The sequence below is a fragment of the Orycteropus afer genome, unplaced genomic scaffold, assembly GCF_000298275.1.
Source record: "Orycteropus afer afer isolate SDZICR_OR568_19922 unplaced genomic scaffold, OryAfe1.0 scaffold00005, whole genome shotgun sequence".
Classification (NCBI taxonomy): Eukaryota; Metazoa; Chordata; class Mammalia; order Tubulidentata; family Orycteropodidae; genus Orycteropus; species Orycteropus afer.
This window is the reverse complement of record NW_006921592.1, coordinates 21,908,201-21,931,447: the sequence shown is the minus strand read 5'-3', so window position 1 is coordinate 21,931,447 and position 23,247 is coordinate 21,908,201. Positions and strand designations below refer to the sequence as shown.

General features: G+C 36.5%; 1 protein-coding gene across 1 annotated transcript in view; it reads left to right on the top strand.

The window, feature by feature from the left end:
• The window catches only part of AGTPBP1 (ATP/GTP binding carboxypeptidase 1), a 220,846-nt gene that overhangs the window by 183,040 nt on the left and 14,559 nt on the right, over positions 1–23,247 (top strand). Inside the window, 2 exon segments of the mRNA XM_042780650.1 lie at positions 2,388–2,564; positions 5,484–5,644. Of these exon segments, the coding sequence (XP_042636584.1) occupies positions 2,388–2,564; positions 5,484–5,644 (338 nt within the window).

Here is a 23,247-nt window from a genome sequence, read left to right as displayed (position 1 = left end):
AGCTGATAAAATTCTTCAATTTCCTCATGTGTGGCTTTGGTGGTTGGGGCATAAATTTGAATAACAGTCATATTAACGGGTCTTTGTAACACTAATAGTTGTAATTTAACTGTGTATTATTTGATAGATATGTTTCTCTTTAGCTAGCAAGCATGTCTGTTTGTGACTTTTCTGAACACAGCTACTATATAGCATGGTACTACTGTACTCATCACAAAAAAAATCTACAGGCAACTGGTTTCAGTGGCTGTTTTCAGAATTAGATTGCTAGACCTTTCTTCCAAGGTCCCTTGGGTGAACCTGAACTTCCAATCTTTGTGTTAACAGCCAAGCACAAACCATTTGCACCAACAGCTGCTCAATAAATTTTTGATAGATGGGTAATTGGATGAATGTGGGAAGAAAAATACAAGGCATATTCTTCCTACTGTAAGAGATGAAATTAATCAGATTATCCTTGGTCTCCAGTTTCTTCGTTTTATTAAGTCTCTCATCCCAAATGTGTTTATTTTGTTAATGCTTTTGATGTTGTTGTGAATGGAAATATAAAATGATTTTGTAGGTTAAGACAAAGTAACAATGAAGTTTTTCCAAAAGCGCATTTCTTGAGATGTTGATATGTATTTCATGCGTTTTTTTCTACCCACCCCCCCTCCAAAAAAAACTTAATGTCACATATGTTTAGGTAATTGCGCTAGATAGTTACTTTTGTTTCTGGTCTCAGATTCTTCATACCAATGAGCATTTTATATTTCTGGGCTTGTTGGGATGTGTATGTGTTGGGGGTGGTGATGGGGTGGATGAGAGAGATACTGCCTAGCGTTTCTCATAATTTTATGACCATGTGAATTAGTTCCCTTTTGCTGCTGTAACAAATTACCACTTATTTAATAGGTTAAAATGTTAACACGTTATTATCCTACAGTTGTGTAGATAAGTCTGGTCTGGTCTCACTGAATTAAAATCAAGGTGTAAACAGAGCTGCATCCATTCTGGATGCTCTAGGGGAGAATTCATTTCCTTGCCTTTTCTAGTTTCTAGAAGCTGCCTGCATTCTTTGACTCCTGGTCCCCTTTCAATGAGCATTTACATCACTCTTACCTCTGCTTCATCATCACAATATCTTCTCTTTGTAAGGACCTTGTTATTTCACTGGGTCCACTGGAATAATTCAGGACTCCCCATTACAAAATCCTTAACTAATCCCATCTCTGAAGTATCCTTTGCCATGTAAAGTAACATTTCATGGGTTCCAGTGATGAAAACATGGGCATCTTTGGCAGACTATTATTCTTAACTACTACACCATGGAAACTTCTTTGCAGGTGGTTTGGGAAATGATGATTAATGTACTTAAATTGGTATCTATATGGCTTTGATAATATATCATTGTACTCCTTTGTCCTTGTAGTACAATTGTTTATGATTTTTTCTTTGGAAAATACAAATAATTATGGCATATAAATTGAAGGATATTTGACAGAAATAACTGATCACTACTCTATAAAAGTGTCAACATCATAAAAGACAAGGAAAAACTAAGGAACAATTTTATAGGCTGCAGGGGACTAAGCAGAAATAATAACTAAATGCAATGTGAGGTTCTGGATAAGATCCTGAAACAAACAAAAAAGAAAGACATTAGTGGGAAAACTGGTGAAATTATAATGAAGTCTGTAGTTTAGTTTAATTAGTTAATAGAATTAATATTATTTATTTATTTATTTCCTGATCATTGTACTAAAGTTATATAAGATGTTAGCAATAGGCGGACACCATTAACTTTGAAGTAACTTATTTCCAGCAGCAATAAGAAACTGATACATCTGGGTTTTCTGGATCCCGGCAAGAGTTTTGGTCTGGTTAAGATACTCTGTCTTATCTAGAAGGAAAATTTGTAGTTTAACCATTTATTATCAGTGTGATCCTGTGCCCATTGATGCAGCATTATTATCAAGAAGTATAGTGTTGTTAGAATTTGGAGTCAGCTCAATGGCATACAATACAACACAGTATAGACTCTACGAGAATTTGAGTTATTAACAATATTTGACTAATAATGTTCAATGATTTCACATATATTGATGTCATCCCCATATTAAACTGACATTATCTATACTATATATCTCTTTGAATATGAAACCATATCGATTATACCTTTCCTTGAAATTCATGCTACAACTTGATTTTCGAACTATGATTTGGGAGAGTTCCAACTATTTCCAGCACAGAAGTCTAAATTAGTAAGAGAATCATTTGGTGTTTTAAGTATTAGAAAATATAGCAGGAAAATCCACATGGCCCTGCTCTAATTGTGTTTTTATATAATTTTTTTAATGGGAGGAAAAACCCTCTTGATTTCATTATTATCGTGATTATTTTTACAGACTTTGCCTAAGATACTGAGCCATATTGCCCCAGCATTTTGCATGAGCAGCTGTAGTTTTGTAGTGGAAAAATCTAAAGAATCAACAGCACGTGTTGTAGTCTGGAGGGAAATAGGAGTGCAAAGAAGCTATACCATGGAGAGTACTTTGTGTGGCTGTGATCAGGGAAAATATAAGGTAAAGCAACGCAAGACTTTCCTTCCATGTTGTCTATAGCAGTTTACAAGATATATTAAATGATAACATTTGTTATTCTGAGTTATTTGTAATTTGCAATAATGTAATTGAATTGTAGGCGGTCTTAAGAAGAGGCTGCTTTCGTCACTAAACTAAATAGCTTGCTTAAAGTTCTTACTGAATTCTTGAATCTATTTACTTTCAGAATTTTTTAAAAAGCATATTGCTGTACACATTTAAATATTGATTAGTATATAATGAACTGTGCAAGTAGTGCATTAATAATTTCTACATTAATAATATATTGGATATATCTGATGGAAGTATTTATGCATTAAAAACATTTAAAAACATTAAAAAGCATTTATTTATCAAGCCGCTGATTTGTTACATTTAGATTTTTTTGTGTGTGCCTTTTAAATGTGTATCCCTTCACTAAATCTTTTTCTTTACTGAGCTTGTTCTTCTTGGTGCCATAAGGCTTTTGTTGGAAACAACCAGAGTTTAAACTTAACTGTTGAGCTTAAAGACTAATAAAATGTTAACTGATTTTGAATTTTTGAATTTTTAAACATTGAGGACTTCATGGGCAATGAATTGAACCTATCATTAATAGATCTAATCTATCATTGAGTAAACCTGAATATGTATTTTTCTGGCCTGGCCACAGAAAGATGTTTGAGTTGTCATACCGATTATTCCACTTGTTTTGTTTGCTTGTTTGGCATAGGGGAAAAAGGATATAGAATATAATTTTTCTATACATCACATAAAAATATAACTAAAAATAAATAATTGTAACTTTGTATTTGGAAAGAGTTAAAATTAAAAATCTTCTAATTGGTTAGTGTGAAAAATATAAGCATATTATGTAGGTGATATAGAATATTTTAAGTGGAGAGCCTAAATAATGACTATTTTAGTGTGTAATAGGCTAGAAGAAAATTGTATTGATTTTGCAATTGGTTTTCAAACTTTTGGGGCCTGTTTTAGTAGAGCTTTTTGAAATTCTAGTACTTTGTTATGAGTGTCTCTTCCCTACATTCTAAATTTGACCACATTATTCTTCCAAAGTGTGATATTTTTTGAGCTCTCTCCAAATATTGTAGAACAGTGACTGCTACTTTACCAGAGGAGGGTGGTGCTGAGAGGTATTATGTAGCATGAGCACCACCTCTACCTGTCACCTCTGTCCCCTAATCATTGTTCTTGTGGACAACTTTTGCCATAGGTCTCATGTTCCACAATGATGTGGGATGGGAAAAAAATTTGAGAATCGCTTTTGTGTAAGAACATAGGTGGCTCCTGGGGGAAAGAAAACATTGAGCTATATGTTCTTTGAGAATATACTGTAAATTGCTTCTTAAAGAGGCAATTTATGGAGTTTGGAGATTATTCAAAGCATTGTCAGTGTCTGTGAAACTAGTCTCTGGGCAGTGGAGAAAGAAACGTGTTATTTTTATTATACAAATAATGTGCTATGTTTTATACAAATAACGTTCTACCTTTTTTTTTTTCTTAACTGTGCCCTCCCCCTAGGTATTTTTAATAACCATACTATGCCAATTTTTTGTACAGCAACAAGTAAAAAGATTAGCATGCTTATGAAAGCACTCTGTGGGGGTGAGAAGAGGGTGTAGTTGGCAAAAAAAAATTGTAGACCACCAGTGTTATTTGTGTAAAAATACAGTACAGAGAGGATGGAATGTGACTGCCCTTTAAGTCATCTGTGGCTTGTAACAGTGGTGCTTGGTTACTGTATATAGATTCCACTGATAAACTTCTTTTGGATTTTTAAACAATATTTGTGTTTTGACAAATTTGCTTTGTTGTAGAAGAAAATAACTTCTTAAAAATATGAAGAAAAGTGAGTCTTACTGAGCCAAATTTTTATGTATAAAATTCAAAGCTTTGATCTTAATACGCTCTTCAAAGTGTTTAATGCTAATAAATTATGTGAGTCTAAAAATAATTTAAAAAGCAGTTCTCTTTCATCCTCTAGAATATCATTATGTTACTGAATTTTAGGCTGCAAGTATTCTTTATATTTATTTTCCAAATTAATTCAGAAATAAGCATACATTTTCTAAACCTTTTATATTAAGTTGGCAAATGAATGTTATAATAAATGCAGGTTGCTTCTCCTAGAATATTTGGGATATGGCCAAACTTTGTATTTAAACAAACAAAAGAAAATCATTATTATAAAGACACGTGTTTTGTGTAGGGTATGTATAACTGTATTTACCATTCATTTTCTCTGTTCCTGAGGAACTCATTTAGTCTGGTCACTGAAAAGCTATTTTAGCATTTCTTCGCTCCAGCTGATGTTTCTCTCATCTCTGAGAAATCTTCTCATCTTCTGTTAGTATAAGGATTTCACTTATTCTAGCGATCCATTTTTATCTGATAATTAAATGATAAGCAGTATCTTGATTTATAGTCCATTTTATGATTGTATGGGGTAACATGTAATTTTTGGTAAACTTACATTGTTTATTAAGGAGCCCTGGTGGTGCAGTTGTTAAGCTCTGTGCTGCTAACTGAAAGGTTAGTGGTTTGAAGCCCACACAGTGGCTTGGCTGGAGAAAAGACTGAGTGATCTCCCATAAAGATTACAGCCTAGAAAACCCTGTGGAGCAGTTCTATTCTGGTTGCTGTGACTTGAAAATCAACTTGACAGAACCTAACAACAACAGCGTACTATATATTGGGAAGCTGTTGGTTTAAAAAGGGGTAAAGGGATTGTGGTAAAATTGTCTTATATTGTTAATATAAGAATATTGTATAACAATCTTAAATTGTTAAGGAATTATTTTTATTAATGTAGTTATAAATTCCTTTTATATAATTTTAATGTGATACAGCCAAAGGACCATAAACTTTCTACTTATATGTATAATACTGCTTTATTTTTAGAGTTTACAGATTGGTACTCGAGAATTGGAAGAGATGGGAGCAAAATTTTGTGTTGGTTTATTACGTTTGAAAAGACTGACATCCTCATTGGAATATAATCTGCCCTCTAGCCTTCTTGACTTTGAAAATGACTTGATTGAATCAAGCTGCAAAGTAACTAGGTGAGATAAATTTGCTTTATTCTTTAGTAAGTTGTAATTAATAGATTTCATTAAAATAATTAAGCAGAGGAAAGGCAATGAGATTTTTGACAGCCAAGAACATTTTTAGAATAGATATAATTAAGTTTAACTCAGAACTCACTGCCGTTGAGTTGGATCCAACTCATAGAGACCCCTCTTTGGGTTTCCGAGGCAGTATCACTATGGATGTAGATTGCCCAACCTTCCTTCCGAGGAGTGGCTGGTGAGTTTGAACCACCAGCCTTCTGGTTAGCAGTCAAATGCCTTGTTCTAAGTTGTGATCATATTCTTGATTGTTTTATTTTTTATTGTGGTGTGTTTGTATCAAAACATTTGCTGCTTCAGCAATTTTTGCATGCACAATTCAATGACATTATGTTGTGCAGCCATTACCACTGTCCTTTTCTAAATTATTCCACCACCATTAACAGAAACTCAGAACTCCTTTAGCAGTGACTTCCCCCTTTCCCCTCCCTTCTACTCCTGGTGACCAGTGATGAGCTTTAGTCTATTCTTGATTATTTCAACATTGATTTTTAGATGTGAGTTTAGGGAAACACCCTTATATTTTAAATGCTGCTATTAGTGATTTCAATTTGTCTAACTTTTAACCCAGAAATACGCAATGTGAGTAATAGAACAAATATATCAGATAATATCTAAATTAAGAGGGCTTAGAATCAGAATTCATATTTCAAAAGAAATTTTATTTTGTTGATGTCTACACACGTTAATTGGCTGTTCAATTACCTTCTGATTACATATGTTAGAAACAGCTAAAACATCTTTTTGATCATTTAACTCCATCTGCCAAATGTTCTTCTAAAATAAGTAATTTTTTCCTTCTAAAGTTCAATATACATATAATTTGATCAATTATGGGTTCAAAGATAATTCAGTGTCATAATTCTTAATCATAATATCAGAGCTTAGCATTTTGTCCTTTGCTGTAGTTGCTAAGAGTACCTACTGCCATAGAGTTGATTCCTACTCATCGCAACCCTTAAGGACAGTGGAACTGCCCCATAGGGCTTCCAAGGCTGTGAGTATTTACAGATGCAGACTGTTTCATCCCTTTCCCATGGAGTGGCTGGTGGGTTCAAATCATCAACCTTTTGGTTAGCAACCCAGTGCTTTACCCACAGCACCACCAGAGCTCATGGGTAAGAACAATCCCATTTTGTGAAAGTTTTATATTTTGCTATTAGATAGTGACTTGTCATCTATTTGTTAATTTATTACAGTACATTGTTATGTATATCAGTGTATAGTTTTAAGTACAGTAGGAGCTCTGGTAGCGTAGTGCCTAAAGACACTTGACTGCTAACCAGAAGGCTGGCGGTTCAAACCCACCAGCCACTCCTTGAGGGAAGATGGGGCAATCTACTTCCGTAGTGATACTGTCTCGGAAACCCAAGGAGGGGTCGCTATGAGTCGGGTCCGACTCCATGACACATAACAACAACAATAAAGCATTAATGGAGACTCCATTTTTCATAAATGTGATAATTTGAACTAATGGTCACCTGTATCCCTACTTTTCAAAGTGCTTGCTGAGTGATAATGAAAATGAATATAAAGATTAACAGTTGTTTCACTGATATTTAAGAAACCTTCTTTTATGTTTTAATTAATTTATTTTAAATTTAGGTCTAGTCCCTGACTTACCTCCCTTTCACCCTCAAGAGATGCATGAATTCAGAGTCCATGAACTAGAATGGAATAAAAGTTACATTGAACTACAATGTAGACAGCAAACCACACTAGTATTAGTAATACTTGTAACTTTTCATTGATAGAAATCCCAGGTATTTTCATATCACATTACAGTTGCTTTAGAGATCCTGAAATATCATTTATGTGTGTCAGTACTTTACAATTATGGTTATTGGACTAGTCTTGACTATTTTAAAAGGAGTATACATTTTAAAGAAATCACATACACTGCTCTATCACAAATGATTTTTTTTAACATTTTGATAGTTGAATTTCGGTATCATTGACTTCTATTATAATCACCTTATTTTATTTTATATGTTTAAAAACATTATTGAGAGAAGGAGTTCACAGACTTCACCAGACTCTCAAAGGGCACAAAATAAAGTTAAGAACCTCAGTTCTGGACACTCCCTGCACTTAAACATACAAACCTAATAATAAACAATTATAAATCCAGACAGTTTTTGTAAAATTTGATCCTAGCTCTTTCTACTGTTTATTGACTTGCATTGTTAGGCAGCCAGTCATTTCTTCTTCATGCTTCTATTCTTTGTCTCTCAAATTCATTTTCTACACACTTCTAATTTAGAACGTACTTTATTGTATTTTGGAAGGAAGGTTGGGCAATCTACTTCTGTAGTGATACTGCCTTGGAAACCCAAGGAGGGGTTGCTGTGAGTTGCATGCAATGAGTTATTGTATTAATTTAACATTTTATATTGACAGGGTTGTAGCTCTGATCTTTCTTTCTTAAAAGTGGGAACTTTCTTCCAGTATATATTTTTTGAAGCAGTAGCAAACTTAACATAAAAACGAATTGTAGTGAAAAGATTTTTTTTGACCTATTTGAGAGTAAATTGCCAGCCTGATGCCCTGTCACCAAATACTTTAGAGCAGTGCTTTCCAACAGAAATATAATCCAAGGTACATTGTGATTTTAAATTTTCTAGTAGTAACATTGAAAAAATGGAAAGCAATACAGTGTATTTAGTTTTAATAATATATTTTATTTCACCAAATATATCTAAAATGTTGTATCAACATGTAATCAATATAAAGATATTAATAAGGTATTTAACATCCTTTTTTTCATAAGTCTCTGAAACCTAGTGTGTATATTACATATACAGCACATTATCTGTTGAGACTAGCAATATTTAGTGACTACTGTATTGGAAAGTAGAATATATTTCCTATACACAAAAACATTATCCTACTAACCACCATACAACTATCAAAATCAGGTAATTGACATTAATATGATATATTCCATCTAATTTTGAGACATGTTACATTTAGTTGTCCTGTCTCTTTAATGTGCTACTTCATTATGGAATATTTCTTCAGTTTTTCCTTGACTTTCATGTCATGGTGCTTTTGAAGATTATAGCTCCTAAATCTGAGTTTCTCTGTCTTCTCATGATTATATACAAGAGTATGTCAGGAATATCATGGATACCATGTTCTTCTCGTAGATTCTGTCATAGAGTTCAATTGTAATTTGCCCTGTTCCTCATGCTCACTTTGATCACATGATTAATATGGGGTCTGCCAGACTTCTCAATTTTAAAGTTACTCTTTTCAATTTCTAATTAATAACTATTTTTATGAACACATACTTGGAAACTCTGTAAATATTTGATTTATGATCAAATTTTCAATTAACTATATATATGTATATGCACACCCACATATGTGTGTGTGTGTGTGTGTGTGTGTGTCAGCCTCCACCAGTCATCTGTCAGTTTGTTGTACTGTGGTGGCTTGTGCGTTGGAGGCTGGAGGCTATGCCACCAGTATTTCAAATACCAACAGGGTCACCCTTGGTGGACAGGTTTCAGTGGTGCTTCCAGATTAAGACAGACTTGGGAGAAGGAAGGGGCTATCCACGTCCCAAAGAATTGGCCAGTGAAAACCTTATGAATAGCCCTGAAACATTGTCTGACACAGTTCTGGAAGTTAAGCCCCTCAGGTCAGAAGCCACTCAAAATATGCTTGGGGAAGAGCTACCTCTTCAAAGTAGAGTTGACCTTAATGATGTAGATGGAGTAAAGCTTTTGGGACCCGCATTTGCTAATGTGACATGACTCAAAATGGGAAGAAACAGCTGTGAACATCCATGGTAATTGGAATGTGGATTGTATGAATCTAAGAAAATTGGAAGTTGTAAAAATGAAATGGAATGCATAAAGATTGATATCATAGGAGTTAGTGAGCTGAAATGGACTGTTTTTGGCTGTTTTGAATCAGACAACCATATGATCTGCTATGCTGGGAATGATACGTTGAAGAATGGCACTGCATTCATCATCACACAGAATATTTTGAAATCTATCGTGAAATGCAATGCTGTCAACGCAACGCAGTGCACTGCTGTGGCATCAGATCCGACTCATGGTTATCCCTCCTTGGGTTTCCAAGACGGTATGGAAGTAGATTGCCCAATCTTCCTTCCGAGGAGTGACTGGTGGGTTTGAACCACCAGCCTTCTGGTTAGCAATCAAATGCCTTAGGCACTACGCCACCAGAGCAGTGCTGTCAGTGACAGGATAATATCCATGCATCTACGAGGAAGGCCAGTTAATACTACTATTATTCAAATTTTCGCAACCACTGAAGATGGTGAAATAAAAGATTTTACCAACTTCTGCAGTCTGATATTGACCAAACATGTAATCAGGATGTATTCATTATCACTGGTGACTGGAATGCAAAAGTTGCAAATGAAGAATCACTGTTGTTGTTGTTGTTATGTGCCATCGAGTCAGCCCCGACTCATAGCGACCCCTCCTTGGGTTTCCAAGGCAGTATCACTACAGAAGTAGGATTGCCCAACCTTCCTTCCGAGGAGTGGCTGGTGGGTTTGAACCGCCAGACTTCTGGTTAGCAGTCAAGTGCTTTAGCCACTATGCTAAGAATCACTGGGAATTGGAAAATAGGGCCTTGGTTATAGAAATGACGCTGGAGATTGGATAGTAGAATTTTGCAAGACTTCTTCATTATGAATACCTTTTTTTAAACAACATTAACAGTGGCTGTACATGTGGACTTCAACAAATGGAATACACAGGATTGAGATCAACTGCATCTGTGGAAAGAGGCAAAGGAGAAGCTCAATATCTTCAGCCAAAACAAGGCCAGCAGCTGACTGTGGAACAGGCCATCAACTGCTCATGTGCAAGTTAAGTTGAAGCTGAAGAAAATTAAAACAAGTCCACGAGAGCCAAAATATGACTTTGAATATTTCCCTCCTGATATTTGATGCATTCAACACCAGTAACTGAAAACCAGAGGAATTGTAGGATGACATCAAGAATATCATCTGTGAGGAAAGCAAAAAGTAATTAAAAAACAGGAAAGGAAGAAAAGTCCAAAGTGGATATCAGAAGAGACTCTGAAACTTGCCCTTGAATGGAGAGTAGCTAAAGCAAATGGAAGAAAGGATAAGATAAAAGAGCTGAGCAGATTTTGAGGAGCAGCTTGAGAAGACAAAGTCAATTATAAAGAAATGTGCAAAGACCTAGAGTTAGAAAACCAAAAGGGAAGAACACACTCAGCATTTTTCAAGCTGAAAGAATTGAGGAAAAAATTTAAGCCTTGAGTTGCAATAGTGAAAGATTCAATGGGCAAAATATTGAATGATACAGGAAATATCAAAAGAAGATGGAAGGAATACACAGCGTCACTGTAGCAAAAGGAATTGGTCGATGTGCATCCATCACTGAAGGTGTTAACAGATGATCAGGAGCCAATGGTATTGAAGGAAGAAGTTGAAGCTGCACTGAAGGAATTGGCAAAAAAACAAAGCTCCAGCAGGAATTGATGGAATAACTATTGAGATGTTTCAACAAACAAATGCTGTTCTGGAGGCACTCCCTCATCTTTATCAGGCAATTTGGAATACAGCCACCTGGCCAACTGAATGGAAAAATCCATACTTGTAACCATTCCAAAGAAAGTGATCCCACAGAATGTGGAAGTTGTAGAACAATATCATTAATATCACATGCAAGTAAAATCTTGCTGAAGATAATTCAAAAACAGTTGCAGCAGTATATTGACAGAGAACTTCCAGAAATGTAAACTAGATTCAGAAGAGGATGTGGAATGAGGGATATTATTGCTGATGTCAGATGGATCTTGCCTGAAAGCAGAGAACACCAGGAAGATGTTTACTTGTGTTTTATTGACTATCCAAAAGCATTTGATTATAAGGATCATAATAAATTATGAAATAACATTGACAAGAATGGGAATTCTAGAACACTTAATTGTGCTCATGTGGAACCTGTACATAGGGCCAGGAGGCTGTCATTCAAACAGAACAGGGCGCTACTGCCCAGTTTAAAATGAGGAAGGGAGTGCATCAAGGTTGTATCTTTTCACCGTACTTATTCAATCTGTGTGCTGAGGAAATAATCTGGACTATGTGAGAAAGAGCATGGCATCAGGATTGGAAGAAGAGTCAGTAACAACCTGTGATATGCAGACAACACAACTTTGCTTGCTGAAAGTGAAGATGACTTGAAGCACTTACTTATGGAGATTAAAGACTACAGTCTGCAGTATGGATTATACCTCAGCATAAAAGGAATATCCTCACAACTGGACCAATAAGCAACATCATGATAAATGGAGAAAAGAGTGAAGTTGTTAAAAGATTTTATATTACTTGGTTCCTTAATCAACACCAATGAACAGGTAAGAGTCAGTGAATAGGATTATACTCTAGACCAAAGATAGATTCAGCTGAAGCTAATCTTGCACAGATACCAAAATACCCACAGTCATTACAGAAACAACAGAAGACAAACATAGAGCAGTCCCTCATAGACAGCCAGATACTGTGGGAGAGAGAACCAATGGATCTGCCAACTTAGGACCATGGTACTGGGGGACACCAGACTCAATTGGCACAACAAAATATATTAAAATCTTGTTCCACAACCTATTTGGTGAGTAGCAACTGGAGTCTTAAAAACTTTTGAACAGTCATCTGAGATGCAGCTAATGGGCTCCTGTCGTTGGAAATGAAGAAGAGTGCATAAAACCAAGGACGTTTGGCAACAATCAGCCCTAGGACATGATAGACCTCAAGACCGGAAGAACTAGATGGTGCTGGACTACCAATGCCAAACACTTGGGAAGGTATCAAAACTGGAGATACTGGATAGAGGAGGAAAACGTGGATCAAAATCCAAAAACATAATAATGACCAGAATTAATGGTTTGATGGAGCCTGGTGGGATCCCCAAGACTGGGGCCCTGGAATACACTTTGGACCTGGGATAAAACTCACTCCCAGGGGCTAGATCTCAGCCCAATGGTAAGTAAGACACACAGAACACTCAACCCAGGGCGATGCACCCACAAACTGCTTGGAGATACATCCCTAGGAGCAATAGGCCATGGGGCACCAGGGGGGCAGCATTCATACCGAAGAGAAACAGGACACACAGGAGTGCATAACTGTGAGGGGCATGGAGGGCAGTTACTAGGAAGGGAGAGGAGAAGAGTGAGTTAGGGTTGGGGATGGTAATTGGGGAGTGAAACCAAATGTACACAGACTGTCGAATGTCCAACAAATTCTGCTCTGTAAATTTGCATCTAAAGCACAATTTTTAAAAAAGTAATAATTAAAAAATAAAAACAAAACCAAAACTAATGGAAGCAGCAGTCAGAAAATCAGACAACATATTGCACTGGGCAAATCTGCTGCAAAAGACCTCTTGGAAGTGCTGAAGAGCAAAGATGTCTCTTTGAAGAGTAAGGTGCACTTAACCCAAGATATGGTATTTTCAGTCTCTTCATATGCATGTGAAAGCTGGACAATGAACAAGGAAGACCGAAGAAGAGCTGATGCTTTTGAGTGGTGGTGTTGGCAAGGAATACTGAAAGTACCATGTTGATGTTATGTGCTGTCGAGTCGTCTATGACTCATAGCGACCCTTCCTTGGGTTTCTGAATCAATATCACTATGGAAGTAGATTGCCCCATCTTCCTTCCGAGGAGTGGCAACAAACACAATATGTTGGACTAAAGATTCCTGATGTTTATTTATTCAGTAGGTTTTTTGTTACTGCCATTTATTTCTATGCTCAAATTTTTTCTGATTTGACCCCTTTAAACAACTTTTGTTATGTTCCTGTCTTACTAGCTTTATCCCTCAGCAAATGTTTTGATCTCACGTGGTTGATTGTTCTTTAGAGTGCATACCTTCCTGATATTACTGTTCACTGTATAGGCCTGTCTCTTGTTTGGCTGAAAGTTGAGCCATGAGGGTGAGTTCAGTTCACAGCTTACAGGGCGTAAGGGTCATAGTCTTGGGAGTTCCACTGTTCTTTATCATACCAATAAAATTTGTGTTTTTTAGTTTTGTTCCACATTTCTCCCACTCTATCTAGTACCTCATTGTGACCCCTTTCAGAGTGGTCAGCTGTAGTAGACAGGCATCATCTAGTTCTTTTGGTCTCAGGGTTCTATAGAGGCTGAGATTGGTGTGATTAATTAATTGGACTGTTTCCTTGCTATGTTGATTTTCTTTATCCTTCTTTGCTTCAGATGGGGAGAGATCAATAGTTGCACCTTAGATAGCTTTTCAAAAGCTTATAAGACCTGAGTCACTACTTACCATGTAGGATGTAGAGTGTTGTCTTCGTGGACTGTATAAAGCCAATTGGCTTTAGTGTCCCTGGAGACTGATTTTAAGTAGAGCGTGGGGATGGCTTCTGATCTCCTCTAACTTCACAGGTGGGGAGAAGGATCAAGATCCACAGCTCAAGGCTGATTGCTATGAGGTGGAGGTCAGAAATGGCTACCATCCAACCTTTTTACCAATTCAGATACCAACCATCCCTTCCACAGCACTTTGTACTTGTCCTCTAGGTTTGATAATTCATTGCAGTGGCCACACAGAACTCACAGACAATACTCAGGAATATGGGGTTTATTAGAGAAGTAATAGTTTATAAATTCAGGATCAGAAACTACTGAATACAGTAGTTCTTCAGTCACAACAGCCTTTTCTTAGTTATGCTGCCGGCGCACTTCTCTTTGGCCTCAGCCTCTGCCCTGCAGCCCCTTTTGCCTCTGCCCTGCTCTGCCACTAGGTGTACAGAGAGGCAGCCCACTCCACCAGTGAGTCTCCTGCCCAGAGACACTTAGCTTTCTCTCTCTGTGGGCCAGGAATCCCCCACTCTGTTCTGTGCCAGTCTCTTGGTTTGCTGCCACTGTTTTTTTGTGCTGCTGCTTTTCACTGTCTCTGGTGTCATAGCTCTCTGTCTCCTGGATTGAGGAAGTTCAGCTCCAGGATCTTGGATCCAAAGGACGTGCTTTACTCCTCCTGTCTCTTCTATCTTGATGGTAATGAGATCTTCCCTTTCTGCTTCTGTGGTGGTTCATTTGCAAGATGGCAAAACTGACCAATCCTCACGTTGTTGTTGTTATGTGCCGTCGAGTCAGACCCGACTCATAGCGACCCCTCCTTGGGTTTCCGAGGCAGTATCACTACAGAAGTAGATTGCCCAACCTTCCTTCCTAGGAGTGGCTGGTGGGTTTAAACTGCCAGCCTTCTGGTTAGCAGTCAAGTGCCTTAGGCACTATGCTACCAGAGCTCCTATCCTCACATTAGGGTTCCATATACCTTATTTGCATGGTTCCAACTCCACAAGGATGCCATTCACCTTATTTACATTATTAACAAGTTATCCAGTCCCCTTCAGGGTCATAGTCACTTGACATTTGTATAGTCCTACCCAGTTACCTGCTGGAAGCCACAAAGACCATGGCTAGAAGGGCCATACCAAGCAATTCGCTGCACCACAGTGGTCCTGAGCCCCCAAGGCCCAGCAACTCATTCCCTCAAGGTGTTCGCTTATGGCTAAGAAGTTTTCATAACTTTGTTCCCTGTGCGCTCTACTGAATTCATGGATATATTTGCAGCACATATAAATACATATGTAGAAATATCCTCTGTCAAACCTGTATCTATTCATAGGTATAATCCCATTCACTGTCCAACACCTGTTCAGCTTTTGTGTTGTTATTACTGTTATTGCAAGATTGCGTATTTACCTTTGCCTTTAGCTCTTGTGCTCCTCCCATTGTCTTACTTTGTCTTTATTATTTTGTGTTGACCTTCCCCCTGCTGCCTTTCCTTTCACCCAAGTTAATTCCTGTCTGCAGTCTACTTAGTTCTTTACCCTCCCTCCCCTTGTACCTCTAGTAACATTGAAAGAATGTTTCTTTTCATGTATTAACTTTTTCTTACTTTTTACATCTAGGGGTCTCTCATAATATTTGTCCTTTTGTGATTCTCACAAAAGCATAATGTCCTCTAGGTTATGAGATGTTTTACAGATTCATTGTTATTCTTTAATGCTATGTAGTATTCTATTGTGAGTACTACCATAGTTTCTTTATCCATTTCTCCATTGATGGGCCCTTAGGTTGTTTTCATCTTTTTGGTATTGTGAACAATAGCAAACATGGTTGCCCATATTCACATTGTTCTTTGAGTATTTCCTTCTTTCTGGCATAATAGGATACCCAGGCTCATCTTTGTACTTACTTTATCCCAGGTCATGAATCAGCCATTTCTTAATCTCTTAATTCCTTCTGGTGGAGAAGGATACTTAGATACAGGTGTACCTTTAGGAAGTCAGCTTTCCATCTTTGTGAACTAAGGAATGGGCTAAGGAATTAGATCTGACGATATAACTGCTCTTCATAAAACATTTTAAGCAATTCTGTTTCCAACCCTATCTGGAAACCTCTTCTTTAAAAATAGCCAGCCTCTCCAATTCCTGAATTTTTCTGAGCTTTGTAATGCGCATCAATATTTTTCTTGTTGACTCCCCTATGCAGGAACTGCGCAAAATGAGAGAAGTTGGAACTCATACTCTTTACTTTCATTCATCTGCCTACCCTCTTCAAACATTTTGTGGCGGTCTCTTCTTTGATACCATCTTCTCTCTAGTTTTCTTTTTTCCTTGTGGATATGTCCTTTTTTAAAAGGAAGTTATTCTTTTACTGTCATTTTAGTGGCATTTGAGGAGAGATCAAAAATAAATGTTAATGTTAAATCTACTGTGCTTTACCCCAAAAGTTATGGAACATCCTTTTCAATGAAGCCTGTGGCTGAAAATTAGATATATTTTATATTCCCAGGGCATCCATTGGAAATTACCACATATAAATCATTTTAATCTAACCAACTCTGTTTGTTGCATAAGAAAAGTTCCATCTGATGTGATACTAAGTCTGTGTTATATTTTCCCTAAGGGATATTTTTTAATTCCAGGAAATGTTGGTAAAACTCATATAGAAAAGCTTACAGGAGTACTGTTTTTGCTTAACAAAAAGTATTTATAATTTACTTGTCACCTAAACTGTTAAACAATCTCAGTGACCCTCATTTACAGTATTTGAGAATTAGACTAATAAAAAATTAAAAAATATTTCTCATTAGGATGTTGAGGTGATGACTAAATTTAAGGATATCTGGCATGTGAAGAAGTATGTCTTATGATAATTTCATATGATAAATTTATTTTTTTAAATTTTAATTTGTTACCTTTTTTTTTTCTTTAATTGTGATTTGGATGAAAGTTTACGGAGCAAACTCACTTTCCATGTAGCAGTTCACATACACTTTGTCTCATGACATTGACTTTACCACAGTGCAACAGCTCCCTTTCCACTTCCTCCCCACAGATACCTCTTCCCTCTGTCCTACCCTCCATGCACTCCTGCCCCCTGAGCTGTCTCCCTGTACATACGCAGCCCTTCTAGTCTCCCGTGATCATTCTCTCCAAGGAGTGTGTCTACCTAGTGTAAATATTCACCTCCTATACCTGTCTTTTGTTTGACTGGAAGCCATAGGAGTGGGTTCAATTCCAGACCTGAAGGGCAGCTAGGGGTTATAGTCTCAGGGGTTCCATCAGGCTCTATCAGACCAGCAAACCTGGTCCCTTTTTTAAAAAAAAATGATTTGAGTTTTGTTCCACATTGTTCTCCCACTCTATCCAGGATCTCCTACATAGATCCCCCTCCAAGTGGTTGACAGTGGTAGCTGGGCACTATCTAGTTCTTCTGGTCTCATAGGCTGAGGATTGCATAGTGTACCAGTCACTTGGACTAACTGTTTCCATTAATCTTTGGTTTTCTTCATTCTTCTTTGCTCTGGACAAGGAGAGACACATTGTTGTATCTAGATGGTCACTTGCAATCTTTTAAGATCCCAGTTGCCACTTGCCAAAGTAGGATATGGAACAATGTTTTGTGTAGTACGTTATGACACTTGAGCTTGATGTCGTCCCCTGTGACTATGGTCCCGAGCCCACAGGTCCAACTACTCACTCCCTCTGGGTAGCTGGCTGTGGCCAAGAAGTGACTACAGCCTTGTCCCTTGTCAAATCTATTATATACCTGGGAATTCTTACAGAACATACCTATATACTTGTAGAAACATTGTGTACCAACCCTATACATGGTCTTGATTGATTTAATTTTAATTTTCACTCATAATTTCATTTTGTCACGGTTTAGATGAAGCCTAATTGCTGTTTTATAGTTAGCCATACAGTATGTAGACTTAGTTTTTTGCTTTGTTTTTTCCCATTGAAGTTAATTTCACAGAACATAAAATTTTTTGGTATTATTGGTAATATGTACTACATAATCATTTTAAAGTAAACAATTCAGTGGTATTTAGTACATTCACAATGTTGTACCATCTCCTCTCTCTGGTTCCAAAACATTTTCATCATTCTCAAAGCACAGTCCTCATTGTCCCCTCCTTCCAGCCCTAACAACCAGCAGTCTGCTTTTTGTCTCTATAGATTTACCTGTCCTGCATATTTCAAATATGGAGTCATAAAATATGTGACCGTGTCTGACTTCTTTCACTTAGCATAATATTTTAGAGGTTCATCCATGTTACAGCATGGATCAGTACTCATTCCTTTTTGACTGAATAATGTTTTGTGGTATGGATATACCACATTTATCTGTTCATTCATTGATGTACATTTGGGTTGTTTCTACCTTTCAGTCATTGCGAAGAGAGCTGCTATGAACATTTATGTACAAGCATGTGTTTGATACCTGTTTTCAACTCTTTTGGGTAAATACCTAGTTGAATTGATGGATGTCTTAAGTTTGACCCAAAGGACGTGGGTATCATGGATGGTCTGTCGGGTGTGGCATAAGAAAGTGAGACTCACACAAGAAGCCCAGAAAATAAATAGAGTTTAGTACAGGCAATTCCCAACTTAAAATCTATTTCAGTTACAGCAAACTGTACTTAAAACCATCTGGTTTTTATTTTTATATTTTGTACACCTTATTGTTGGTAATGTATACTACATACAGTATTGCAGTGTACAGTTTGCTGATGTTAGCATTCTTATATGTTCACTTGCAGATGTTCAATGTTATTACTTATAAAGACACTGATAATAAAAGCCAACAATAATGAAAAGTAACAACAACAAATAATGAGGTATTCTTATGTTGAAATAGAATCCCACTGTAAGCCAGGGACTCCCTGTACTCACAAGTCCTAGAGAGGAAACTACATCATAGACTTGGTGCAACGCCACACATGGGTGCACCTCGGGAGAAGGCAAGAACAAGCTGGAATCCTAGAAGATGGCTTGTGTGTGGCAAGCAGCGTGGGATGTCATGGTTAGCAAATGCTGAGGTTTTATTGGAAAACAACAAAAAAAAACCTCACTGCCATCGAGTCAGATCCAACTCAGAGCGACCCCTCCTTGGATTTCTGAGACAGTATCACTATAGAAGTAGATCACCCAATCTTCCTTCCAAAGAGTGGCTGATAGGTTTGAACTGCCAGCCCCCTGGTTAGCAGTCAGATGCCTTAGGCACTATGCCACCGGAGCTCTTAATCAGTCAGTTTAAAAATTTCTAGTGTGTTAGCGTGGAGAAAAGGAGAAATTTTAATCATAGGCACCCATATAGGATATGACTGGGAAGGACAGTGAGTAACTATAACCACGAAAGATTGGGTTATAAGATAATAATGGGTCTCTATCACAAGAAACCATATGGGGCATGCTCAGACAGGTCAGGAGTGACCATAACTGATAAGAGTCTGGGTAAAAAAAAAAAAAAAGGAATGGCCATGTCAGCTAGGTGAAAGAGCAATGAGAACAATTAATGGCTGCCAAGGCAGCAAATTATGTAGCACACAAATTGGCTTTATGACTCTGGGTTATCTTGTAATTCTATTTTTAACTTTTTAAGGAACCACCACACTGTTTCTCCACAGTGGCTGGACCATTTTGCATTCCTGTAAGCAGTGGATGAGGGTTCCAGTTTCTCCACATTCTGTCCAACATTTGTTATTTCTTGTTTTTCTGATAATAGCCATCCTAGTAAGAGGAAAGTGTTACCGTTGTGGTTTTGATTTATATTTTCCTAATACATGTTGAAATTCTTTTAATGTGCTTAATGGCCGTTAATTTATCTTCTTTGGAGAAATGTCTCTTCAGATCTGCTCATTTTTAAAATGGGTTGTTTTTCTTTTGGTTGTTGAGTTATAAAAAGAGTTCTTTATATATTCTAGGCACCAGATCCTTACCAGATACATCATTTGCAAATATTTTCTCCCATTCTACAGGTTATCTTTTCATTTTCTTGATGGTGTCCTTTTGCACAAAAATTTTAATTTTGAAGAAATCTTTGTGTGTATGTGTGTGTGTATACATATATATAAATACAACTATATACATATATATATAAATACATACTCTGTGTGTGTGTATATATATATATATATATATATGTAGAAGCTGTGGTGGCATAGTGCCTAAGGCATTTGACTGCTAACCAGAAGGCTGGCGGTTCAAACCCACCAGCCACTCCTTGGAAGGAAGGTTGGGGCAATCTACTTTCATAGTGACACTGCCTTGGAAACCCAAGGAGGGGTCGCTATGAGTTGGATCCAACTCAGCGGCACTGAGTGTGTGTATGTGTGTGTGTACATATATATATGAATGTATTTTTTTCTTAGCTTCTTGTGCTTTTGGTGCCGTATTTAAGAATGCATTGACAGCTCCAAGGTCGTGAAAAGTTACTCCTGTGTTTTCATCCAAGAAACACAGAAATATGTTATTCTTTTCTCTATCTCCCTCTCTCTTTTTTTTCCCCTTCATATATAGTGTAAGGTATAGGTCCAACTTCATTATTTTTGCAAGTAGGGATCCAGTTGCCCCAGCACCATTTGCTGAAGAGCCTGTTTTTCTCCCATTGAATGATTTTGGCACCCTTGTTGAAAATTAAGGGACCATGCATGTATGGAGCTATTTCTGGACTCTCAGTTCTGTTCCGTTAGTATAAATTTTTTGCCAATACCATCCTGTTTTGATTATTATAGCTTTATATTAAAATTTGAAGTCAAAGTGTGAGTATTCCAACTTTGTTCTTTTTCACGATCTGGTTTTGGTTTTCAGTGGGAAGTCATATTTGTTCCTGTATCTTGGAAGATTTATGTGAGTTCTTAAATATATGTTAGGACCACATTTGTCTTGTTTCTTTCAAGTCATCACATCACAGTTGGTTTTATTTTCCCATCAGACAGTGATAATTGGGAAAATAAAAGAAAACAAAACACCTTCTGTTGAGCTGATTCTGACTCATGGTGATCCTGTGTATTGCAGAGTTGAGCTGCTCTCCATAGAATTTTCAAGGCTGTGAGTTTTCAAAAGTAGATCACCAGGCCTTTCTTCTGAGATGCCTTTGGGTGGATTTGAACAACTAACTTTTTGGTTAGTACTTGAGTGCTTAACTGTTTATACTACCCAGAGAATCCAATAATGATAATAACTCTTACTTAATTCTTACTCTTTTACAATGTTGTTTGTTTCCCTAGAATTACTATTTTTTTAAAATGTAAAAAATTTAGTGCCTATATTTCTATCAGTATTGGCAACATTTAAAAAGTAGTATATTTCAAGAAATGCTCCAGTATATGCATACATTATAAACATTAGAATATTTTAAAGAGATTGTTTCTGATATCACTATTAAAATAAATAGAATTTAAACTGAAGAAATTATTTTAAATATACTTGTTTTTGTTATGTGCCATCGAGTTGGACCCGACTCATAGCAACCCTTCCTTGGGTTTCTGAGGCAGTATCACTACAGAAGTAGATTGCCTCATCTTCCTTCTGAGGAGTGGCTGATGGGTTTGAACTGCCAGCCTTCTGGTTAGCAGTCAAGTACCTTAGGCAATATGCTAAATATACTTAGCATTAGTTATATTTTGTGTTAATTTTTTAAGTAATTTATTTTGATAAAATTGAAAAACATTGCTATCAAGGTAGAGAGATGAATTTTGGTTTATGAATCAGTTAACATCATAGTGTCTTTTGTTAAAGGCTCAACCTCTGCCTTTGATTGCTATAGACCATTAACAGTAGAATGAAATACTAACCTGTTATCTTTCTAATTTCTTTGTATGAGGCTAGTGTTTTTTTAATAAACATGTATACTTTTTCTTCTGCAATAACTAAATTATTATAGATCAAGTTGTGAACAAATGTTAATAGTAATACCTCATTTCTACCTATGTAGTAAACTTACTGGTATCACTCTGCTTTATTTTTAACATACACTTTATCATTTAATCAAGCTAATCTTAAAATATATCTTCCTTTTTAATGACTCTGATGCACATGCTTGAGTCTGGTTTTCTTTTCTATCATTTATTGCTACTACATAGGAAATGCTCACACTTGTAATTGTTCTTAGAATATATGTGATACAATTGAAGATCATATCATGATTTCACATCCACTGGAAATCATAGCTGCTCATAACTAAAAGTGAACCATTTGTATTTTTGCAAAGTCAGTGAAGTGCTTTCGTCCCCACAAATAAAGGGGAAATTGAAATCATCCAGAAATGATGGGATTAATGTGAGCACTTCAGGATCCCAGGCCAGATTTGGTTGTAGAAAACTCTGAAGATTGTGATAAGAGAAGTAAATGAATCTTAGTATTGCAATCCAGATAGGCATCAAGTCACTAAGGAATTTGATGACCTTGTATATTGATAGATATTTATATATTATATTTTCAGTAGCCTTTTGGAGTAGTAAGGTTATTCCTTTCACATAAGCATCTATTTGAAAATTTATAAAATTAAGGACTGTTTTTCATTTTCCTTTTAGTGCATGTTTACTGACTACAGAGTATTTCAGTTTTTGTTTATTTGGAAATAGCCTTATTTCAGCTCCACTTTGCAAACTTTTTTCAATATAGAATTCTAGTGTGGTACTTTTTCCCTTTCAGTACTCCAAAGGTGCCAGTGCATTGAATTTTTGGCTTTCATTATTTTTTGTTGAGAAATCAGTCTTACTTTTACTCCTTTAAAGGAAATACGTCTTTTCTCGTTGCTTTTCAACTTTCTTTTGGTCTCTGTTTTTTAGCCATGTAACTGTAGGTGTGGTTTTCTTTGTATTTATCCTGCTGTATTTAGGATTCATAGTGTTTCCTAAATCTGTATCTCGAGTCTTTCATTGCTTTTGGGAAATTCTTAGCCATTACCTCTTGAAATATTGCTCCTGTCACATTTTTTTCCTGAAGTTTCAATTTACATGAATGTTTAATCTTTTTCATTTCCTATCCTTTTGTGCTCTGTTTGTTTCAATCTGGAAATTTTCTACTCATCTATTTTCTGTTTCACCAGTTCTCTTTTTAGTGCTATAATCGAAAAGACTCTGTTAAACTTATCTTTAAGTTCTTAGTTTCAGGTATATATTTTCAGATTAGATTTTTCACTTGATTCCCAACCCCCTGTTGTTGTTGTTGTTGTTGTTGTTGTTGTTGTTAAGT